The sequence below is a fragment of the Gigantopelta aegis genome, unplaced genomic scaffold (genome assembly GCF_016097555.1).
Source record: "Gigantopelta aegis isolate Gae_Host unplaced genomic scaffold, Gae_host_genome scaffold72, whole genome shotgun sequence".
NCBI classification, from domain to species: domain Eukaryota; kingdom Metazoa; phylum Mollusca; class Gastropoda; order Neomphalida; family Peltospiridae; genus Gigantopelta; species Gigantopelta aegis.
Genome location: NW_024537379.1, coordinates 472429 through 482467, shown reverse-complemented (window position 1 = coordinate 482467; position 10039 = coordinate 472429). Strand labels below are relative to the sequence as shown.

General features: G+C 39.8%; 1 protein-coding gene across 1 annotated transcript; it reads right to left on the bottom strand.

Annotated features, from left to right (window-relative positions):
• Positions 1-5823: 5823 nt before the first annotated feature.
• On the bottom strand, positions 5824-9519 carry LOC121367249 (alpha-1,6-mannosyl-glycoprotein 2-beta-N-acetylglucosaminyltransferase-like). Its single transcript, XM_041491359.1, has 2 exons — positions 9325-9519; positions 5824-6696 (listed from the first exon to the last, which is right to left on the bottom strand). Exons 1-2 carry the CDS (start codon positions 9517-9519, stop codon positions 5824-5826), a joined length of 1068 nt encoding a protein of 355 aa, XP_041347293.1.
• Between the last annotated feature and the right edge of the window lie 520 nt (positions 9520-10039).

The window sequence follows — 10039 nt, the reverse complement described above, 5'->3', positions numbered from 1 at the left end:
TTTATAGTTTTATATGGGAAAATAAACCAGAAAAAATAAAACGTGAAACTATAATTCAAGATTATCAAAACGGAGGATTAAGAATGATTAATATTTCAATTTATATAACAGCCTTAAAATCAACATGAATAAGAAGACTACTTACAAATGATTCAAAATGGATACATCTTTTTTCTTCTATTACAAAGGTATCAATACATGATTTGATTATATATGGGTATCAATTTGTTAGCAAGAAAATGCAAAATACGAGTAATCCTTTTTGGAAAGATGTTCTTGAAAGCTGGAGAAAAATTCAATGTGAAGAAATCATTGAAAGTATAGACGACATAGTTGGTGTCAATATTTGGCACAACAGTAAAATATTAAAAGATAAAAAAAACCTATTTTCTACAAAAAGTATGCCGAAAAGGGAATTATTTTTATAAATGATTTAATTGGTGTACATGGTGGCTTTCTAACTGTTGACGAATTTATGGTGAAGTATAATATAATAAAGATTTTTTTAGATTATGCGTCTTTAATTAAAGCAGTAAAATGTTTCATTGAAAAATATGGAAAATTAAATTGTCAAACTCTGAATTTTTTCCCTAATTATAAACCAGTTTATCCACAAAAGTTAAAGCAGATTTTAAAAGAGAAACAAGGTTGCAAGGAACAATATAAACTACTATGTAAAACATCACAAACACCAAAATCACAATTAAAATTACAGGAAAAAGGTTTTAACTATTCATTAAGGGAATGGAAAATATATTATAGCATACCCTTTAAATGTACTAGAGATACAATTTTGCGGTGGTTTCAGTACAGAATATTGCATCGAATACTCACAACTAACCATTTTTTATATACTATGGGTGAACATATTACTTTTGATAAACATATAGTTATCTTAGGTTTGCCTAATGAACAAAACAGCAGTGTAGTAAATTGGATGATTATTAATATAAAATAATATATTTATTCTATAAAAATGCAAAAACAAAAATTGAACTTACGATCATTACAATGGACAATTAAAAACAAATTAGAAATTCAAAGGTGTATTCTGCTTAAAAACTGTGAATACGAATATTTTGAAACATATTGGAAGAAATGGTATAATTTATTTATTGACAATTTTACATGAATTTTTTCAACTGTAGTTTAACATACTGGCTTAGAGACAAACATTAAAAGATAAAATTTGCAGCCCGTTATTCATTTCTTTCAATTCTGATATTTCGTTTTTTCTCCTTTCTTCTTTCTCTTCTTTCTCTTCTTTCTTGCTCCCAGAAATAATTAAAACTAATTACCGACATGTATGAAAACTGGTGTACATGGATATTTGTGTCTGTGTGTGTGTGTGTGGGGGGGGGGGGGGGGGGGGGGGGAGGGGGAGTAGGTGAGAGGATGAGAGTTTTTTGAATGCAGTATATGTTTTAAACATGAACATTGTGTACATGTAAATAGCCTGTATATACACTGTATATATATATATATATATATATATATATATATATACACAGTGTATATACAGGCTATTTACATGTACACAATGTTCATGTTTAAAACATATACTGCATTCAAAAAACTCTCATCCTCTCACCTACTCCCCCCCCCCCCCCCCCCCCCACCCCCACACACACAGACATTATATGAAATATAATTAAAATATGTGTACGTCAGTAAGCTCAGGGCACCTCAACCCTGACACTGCCAAATATTGCTGGGGACAATAAAAAAAAATAAAAAAATTTAAATTTAAAAATCTGTATGAGAAATCTGTCATTTATAGTCCGCATGTTACATCAAAAAGAAACATGGCCAGAGAATATAAACCTTACTGATGGTTAAGTCTGTATGAGAAATCGGTCATTTATAGTCCGTGTGTTACATTAAAACGAAACATGACCACAACTGGTCAAAGGCCGTGGTATGTGCTTTCCCGCCGTTGGGAAAGTGAATATAAAAGATCCCTTGTTGCATTAGGAAATATGTTGTGGGTTTGCTCTGATGACTACGAGTCATAATTACCAAATGTTTGACATCCAATAGCCGACAATTAATGAATCAATGTGCTCTAGTGGTGTCGTTAAACAAAACAAACTTTAACTTTATAATTATCATATTTGATGAAATGACTGATTGAATATCGTTTTGAGTGGAATGCAATTCGACGTGTCCTAAATGTAATAGGTACGAATCGTCTGGGGTATAAAACGGTAGTGTGTAAGAATCGTCCAGGGACGAAACAAAATGGGTAGGAATCGTCCCGTGGCCTTATTTATAACCAGGCTCATTAATTACACTGTGTAAGGATGTTATGTGGTTCATACTTTCATGAACGCCAAAACATTGTCAGCACCAATTGCTAAATGGTCAAATTCGTATCTCTACACATGACGGTGCAAGTGAAGCCGTATCTTACTGATTAACAAGTTTGATAAATAAAATTAATACATTCATGAATAAATGTCCAATCTGTAAATTTACCATCGGCAAGTAAATTATATTAAACGATTTTTATGTAAGTCGAATTCATTAACATTAGTTTTGTCATGATGACGTATAAAGCTGTTGTTTGCACGATGGCTTCATGTGGCGTCTGGTTTGATGTAAGTCAGAACTGTGATAGCTTCATGTGGCGTCTGGTTTGATGTAAGTCAGAACTGTGATAGCTTCATGTGGCGTCTAGTTTGATGTAAGTCAGAACTGTGATAGGTTCATGTGGCGTTTGGTTTCCTGTAAGTCAGAACTGTGACAGCTTCATGTGGCGTCTGGTTTGATATAAGGCAGAACTGTGATGTCTTCATGTGGCGTCTGGTAAGTCAGAACTGTGAGTGGCACTTTAAAACAATCCAAATTAACAGTTCATGTACGAGTTTCGTTTTGGACGATATACCCGTTTGTCTCCAGTCTCTTTACGTATTGATAAACTAGTCACGTTTTTCTGTCAGATTAATAATGACATCTGTACTAGTATCTACCTACATTGTGTTTACTTGATAACAAATTCCATTTAGCATTGTGTAGATCGCCCAGTGTGGAGTTTGAACGTTAAGTCTGTGTGCACACTCTATTCTGGACGTTTTTATCTAATTTTATGATAAACAAGTCATGTCTTTCACATCAGTGATATCCACTAGCCTAGCTGGGGAGGGAGCGGACAGATGATGGGGGCAATGCACCCTCAATAACACCTCTTCCCCCACCAAGTTCTATATTTTTTCTGTCGTCCCATAACATTACTCATGGCCAATGTGGTTGCAGTCCCCCTCAGTGTTTGTGTCTCCTCCAAATTTAAAATCTTGGCTACGCCAGTGGTGATAGCCGTATCTATCCATTTACTTAATGAATTTAATTTACACGAGCGTGCATCCCCCAGAATGCCGAGTTCAAACACTAAGTTTGTATCCAAAGGTCGTGGTATGTGCTATCCTGTCTGTGGGATTGTACATATAAAAGATCCGATGCTACTAATGGAAACATACGGCGCGTTTGCTCTCTAAGTTTGTTTTGTTTAACGACACATCTAGAGTCACTTTGATTTATTTATCGTCGGCTATTGGATGTCAAACATTTGTTAATTTTGACATGTAGTCTAAGAAAGGGAACCCGCTACATTTTTCCATTAGTAGCAAAGGATCTTTTATATGCACCATCCCACAGACACGATAACACATACCACAGCCTTTGATATACCAGTCGTGGTGCACTGGCTGGAACGAGAAATATTCAAATGAGTCCACCGACGGGGATCGATCGCATACCGACCGCGTATCAAGCGAGCGCTTTACCACTGTGCTACGTCCCGCCCTTGCTTTCTAAAGATAGATTTATACTTCACCACCGACTCTTGTTGGCGAGTAGTTGACTCGCCCAGTCCTGCTTCTGTTCAAACCTAATCCACATTTTTCAGTCACTTCAGTATGATTTTAACACAGTTCACATTAAAGTTTAGTGCGCGTTCGTTCAACGCTTTTTAGTTTACTTAAAGGGGCATTCCTGAGTTTGTTGCAACTTTTAAGGTGTTATCGACTAACCGAGACTTTTTAACGATTGTAATTACATATCAAATAGATTGTTCTGCAAAACATATTAGTGACTGTATATATGAAACGTGTATCGTTCTAATATTTTTACTAGGTTAAATTTAATTTTATTTCCTAAAATATTATTTGTTCGTACGTACGAAATTGTTTGAAAACAGAATCCAGTTTGGGCTCCTTACGAATATTAAGATGACCAGAAACACATTGAATATACAGACAGCGATATTCTAAACAAGAAACTATATTTAATATGTAAGTTTATTCGTAGAAATATTTTATTAGTCGAAAACATATTACAATGCAGCAAACTCAGGAATGTCCCTTTAAGATAAAGAATAAGTTGCCGTTATTCTTAAAGTAAACACTCTTTAATAGCTACTGAACTATGTGCACGCCCGCCTTGTGGTGGTCAACCACACTTTGTACGATTCGCGTTATTGGGCGACATTGAAATATATATTATTTAATGAAGTACTCAACACATTTGATGGCGTCGGATATATGATTAAGGACCATAGAGATAATTAGAGAGAAACCCGCTGTCGCGCACTCGATGTGCTACATTTTCCCGAATTATCAGCAAGGAATCTTTTATATGTATCATCCCACAGACAGGATAGTACATCCCACGACCTTCGTTACACCAGTTGTGGAGCAGTGGTTGGAAAGAGAATAGCCCAATGATTTCACCGACGGGGATCGATCCTAGGCCGACGATAAAAGCGTCTACTCGACAGTAGATTATTATTTTATTTCTTTACCACTTTTATATTAAAGCTCTCCTTCCAGCCAGAGCTCGACAACTGGTGTAATAAAGGCCGTGGTATGTACTATCCTGTCTGTGGGATGCTGTGTACAAAAAATCCCTTGCTGCTAATCAAAAAGAGTGTCCCATTGCGTGGGTTCCTCTCACATCATCTGTGGTCGTTAACCATTTGTTCGTCGCCATACAGTGTGTTGAGTGCTTCGTTAAATAAACTATATTTCACTGTCGACCCACAACGCGACTCATACAAAGTGGTTGCCCCCCCCCCCCCCCCCCCCCCCCCCTAATATGCTTACACCCCACCATATAACCGTAGTGAAAATGTATTGCGCGTCATTAACCTTCCTGCCTTTCTTTTTATATTACTACCACGACTGGTACATCAAAGGCTGTGCTATGTGCTATTCTGACTGTGGAATGGTGCATATAAAAGATCCCTTGCTACTACTAGCAAAATGTAACGGGTTTCCTCTTTACGACTATATGTCAAAATTACCAAATGTTCAACCTCAATACTAGTGCACACTGCGTGACGATTGTACACGGCCTCGAGAGATGACAACGTCTGGATAGGCCAGTAATATATTAATTCTGCTTCCAACGATGATGATGATGATGATGACAATGGTGTTTATGATAATAATCGTTTGGTGGTTATTGAGATGGTGGTGATGATGACGACTGCAAAGAAAATGACGATGATGGTGGTGGTGATGATGATGACGACGATGTTGTTAATGATAATGATGGTAATGATGATGATGATGATGGTGGCGATGATGATGAGAGTGTTGTGTATCAGCACATTTCGACTACAATAACGATTATTCTCACACAGTGGCGTATCTACGGAAAATAGATCATACATATGAAGAAAATTAGTTTTTGACTATCCAAGTATGACTTGTTTGACTTTAATAGAAACTGCTCAGTGACGCCCTCTCCCCCCCCCCCCCCCCCCTTTCAAATGGCGCCCAGTGTACGTGCCATATCTGCCATTACCTAGGTACGCCACTGTTCTCACAGTCGACTTCTGTTCGCAGGATGTCTGAGAGTGTTGAGTATCTGTGCTAGAATGGCTTCGTCGTCGCTGACGTTGTGGAATATGTTCAGACAGAGCTGGTGATCTCGCGGATCCGCCCAACCCCCGTACTGCTGTGTCGCAGGCCTCGCGGCGAGGTTGGCCTGGATCACCGATATCGTGTCTGGAAACAGATTGGCCGAGACTGTGTGTAGCAGCTGCTGGATGTTCTTTTTCACGGTCTCCAGTCTGCAGTTGTTGATCTTCCTGTGGAATCCGAGACATGTGCCGACGTGGAAGACTCGACTGGCCACGGGTTTCATGACCCTCAGACCTCCACGCATGCAGGTGGCCGCGATGCGGTGCAGAGCGAAATCCCAGTTGTACTCGTCGTGGGTGCAGAAAGACTTGGAACACTTTTTAAACGCCTCCCAGAATTCCCTCGTGAACGCCATACCCCTTCCGATCCCCACGTAGTAGGAAGCCTTTAGAACTCCATTGGCTGCTGTTCGAAACGGGGCCTCGGAGAAGTGTTCGTGGTCTCCCAAGATATACATCCTGCAGTCCGAGTAGGACTTTTTTCTGTACAGATCTAACTTCCGGATGAAGTGAATGACGTCATCAGCGAGGTAATAGTCGTCGTCGAGTCTGAGAAGGGTTCCGTTAAAACCCGCCAAGATCCGAATCCGGTCGAAGGCGAAGTGCATCTTCCACAACCAGTGGTGTTTAATTTGGCAGACGTGTCCTTCTCTGTAGTGTTTAAATTTGTCCTGGTACTCAGCGTTATTACAGCGCCTTTTCCTAGCAGACGTGATGTCCAAATTTCGCGGGCAATCATTTGGATGAAAGCCCGGGAAAACATTTTTATGAGTCTGAAGAGCAAAAGGATAAAAAAATTGCATCACCGGACAAAAGTCGATTGACTGCACTATTTTAAAGATATTTTTGCTGTATATGTCATGGCTGAATATAACGAGGGTCTCGTTAATGAATCGTACGTGGCGCAAAGACTCCAATACAGCCACCAGCGTGTCCACCCGTGAGTGCACTTGAATAAGGATAACCACCGAATTATCGTGTAACTTCAAACCAAATTTATCTAAATTCTGTATTCGCTGATTGCTGTTCATTTCAGCTGCCAGAACTTTGATATGTGCCACACTGAGACCTGTCAATAACTCTGTGTATATTTTGTTTCCCGCTGTCGGGACACTGGTGCTTGAATCTGCAAAGATTCCGACAGTCGAATTATCTATCGATAAAACACTGTTAGTTACACAGTCTGAACAAAGTGTTGTTTTATTATCTATCAAGATCGTTATGAAAACGTACCCAAGAATGAGCAGCGCAGTAAGAAAGACAACTCGTTTTAGATATATCCGCATTTTCCCGACAACACACACGAAACATGTGTGGTAATTACCGTACAGTATCACTTGAAGATATGACAGCCGTAGTAATCACCGTACAGTATCACTTGAAGACATAACAGCTGTAGTAATCACCGTACAGTATCACTTGAAGATATATCAGCTGTAGTAATCACTGTACACTAACACATGTAGATATATCAGCTGTAGTATTCATTGTACACTAACATCTGTAACAGTGACAGAAATCACAGTAGAGTCAAAAACATTTGTAAGAGTAAGAGTTAGGCCTACACTAGGAACTCGGTGGACGTTAGCGAAACAGCTGTGCATCCATCCTGGGTAAACGTTTACGTCAAAACTGCCATAATGTTCCTTTCACGATTTCGTGAGCTTAGATCTGTAAATAAACAAGAGAAGACCATAAACAACAGGCCCATAGCAATGATATCTGGAGTGTGTATGTGTGTTTGGCGGGAGATGGGGAAGGGTAAGGACCAAATGTTTGTAATCCAATAGCCGATGATCAATAAATTAATGTACTCTTGTGGTGTCGTTAAACAAAACGGTTTTTTTGTTTTTGTTTTTTATTGTTTGTTTGGGGTTTTTTTTGGTTTTTTGTTGTTGTTTTTTTTGGGTTGTTTTAGCTGAAACAACCCAAAGCTATGTCATGTGTTCTGATCTGCTATTTTCTATGTTTGTTTATAGCATTTCGTCGAGAACGTTGGGTAAAAACTATATCTGGTTTTCGGAAAATTTAATATTACGGTTCCATGCAATTCAATACAATTTCTGTGAGATTTTATTCCGTAAAAAATACCACACTGAGAGGTGCATGTGACATCTAACGTCAGGCAGTGCTCTCCCTTAAAGGGACAGTTTAATCGTAGAAATATTTTATTAGTCGGAAACATCTTACAATGCAGCAAACTCAGGAATGTCCCTTTAAAGGGGTGCTCGCTCAAGGCTTTTGGATTAGCATGCATATTCAATGATATATAATGCACATTATTGCTTAATATTAACAAGTATAATGATATACAAAATGTAGTTAATTAATAAAACGGCTAAATGTGACAGCTATTATATATAACGGACGCAGCCATTTTGTACCATTCCAGTAAATACGCCCTCTGGCGAGCCAGTGGTTACGTAATAATTAACGTGTCACGTCAGGAATTAGTCTTTAGTACCTGATTTTTTGCGGATGCATCGCAATGTTCTTTAATAATATCCATCCCAGTAAGCCAGCAATAAATATATATTATTTTTCAATACAAAATAAACCACTATTGTCAAAGTGTCAGAATAACTGTATTATGTTTTGTCCATAAATTAGCCCACGTACTGACATAATAATCAGAGTGTTTTCTTAGTTAATTGGTATTTTCTTTCTGTGGCCTGTGCCTGTGGTTCCGTTCTTGGTGTTGCAGTGGTTAAGCCATCGGACTACAGGCTGGTAGGTACAGGGTTCGCAGCCCGGTACCGGCTCCAACCCCTAGCGAGTTTACTGGAGGGTGCTTTACTTTTGTTTACTAGAATGGATTTGCTTTATGTCCACATTGTTGATTTTTTTACGTTAACTGATTGCAATCTATTTTGTTTCATGTATCGTAACTAAAATATTTACAATAGTATTTCCGTAAATATCGTCTCCGTGTTTTTGTCGTTAGGTGAACGCAGTTTAGGACGTTGATGGTGTGTGTGTGTGTGTGTGTGTGTGTGTACGCGCGCGCGCGCGTGTGTGTGTGTGTGTGTGTGTGTTTGTGTGTGTGTGTGTGTGTGTAAACCGGCTGTCACCATCCCACAGACAGGGTAGTACATATCCCGGCTTTGATATACCAGTCGTGGTGCACTGGCTGAAACGAGAAATAGCGCATTGGGGCCACTGACGTGGATCGATCTCACACCGACCGCGCATCGAGTGAGCGCTGTACCACTGCTACGTCCCGACCCTCAATGAATGAATGTACTTTATTAAGAAAATACAAATTAGGGCGAAACGACTTGGTCAGAGGTACGAATCGACCCTATTCAAAATGATTCGGGGTGAACTAGTAATAAGGGCCAAACGACCTGTAATACCGCGTTCTCACTTGAACGATTTTTTACGCTAATTCGTGCGACTACCAAATCGTACAGGGCGTACGGGAATCGCACGGCAGTATGTTGGCGATTCGTACAGGTCTTATGGGAGTCGCACGGCAGTATGTTGATGATTCGCAATGGTTGTAGTGGTGTCGTGTATAATTCGGACGGGCCGCATGCCGATGCGAGCTTTTTCAAATGTTGAACATTTCCATACGGCTGTCGCACGGTTCGCATAGTTCGCATTGGTCGCATGGGGGTTGCACAGCAGTCGCACGGCAGTGTGATAGGTCGCACGGGATTCCCATTGGAGTCTGATGGAGCCGAGCCGTGCGACTCCTATGGGACATCCATCAGACTGCCGTGCAACTGCCGTGCAATCTGTGCGAATCTCATGCGAGCGTATACGAGCCCGGTGCAGAAAGGCAGTCGCACGACAGTTGCACAAGTGAGACTGCGAGGGAAGAAACGGCTGTACGATTTTTTAGTCGCACCACAGTTGTAAAAAAAATCGTTCAAGTGAGAACTGGGCTTTACCGAGTGCCAGAGCTAGCCCTGCATGTGTGTGTGTGTATGTGTGTATGTGTGTGTGCGTGCGTGCGTGTGTGTAAGTGTGTGTGTGTAAGTGTGTGTGATGTGCGTGAGTGCGTGCCATATATATATGGACACACACACACACACATACACACACACACACAAACACACACACATGTAGTACACTGTACACATGTTATCTGCCATTGAAACCCATGTTAAA

What these genes read in the sequence shown, in the direction of transcription:
- LOC121367249 (XM_041491359.1), bottom strand. Translation starts at nt 9,519, where the DNA reads ATGCGAACCGTGCGACAGCCGTATGGAAATGTTCAACATTTGAAAAAG. An exon ending in CGTACGCCCTGTACGATTTG is followed by an intron (nt 6,697 to 9,324) that starts GTAGTCGCACGA and finishes TTTGCTCTTCAG; the next exon opens with ACTCATAAAAATGTTTTCCC.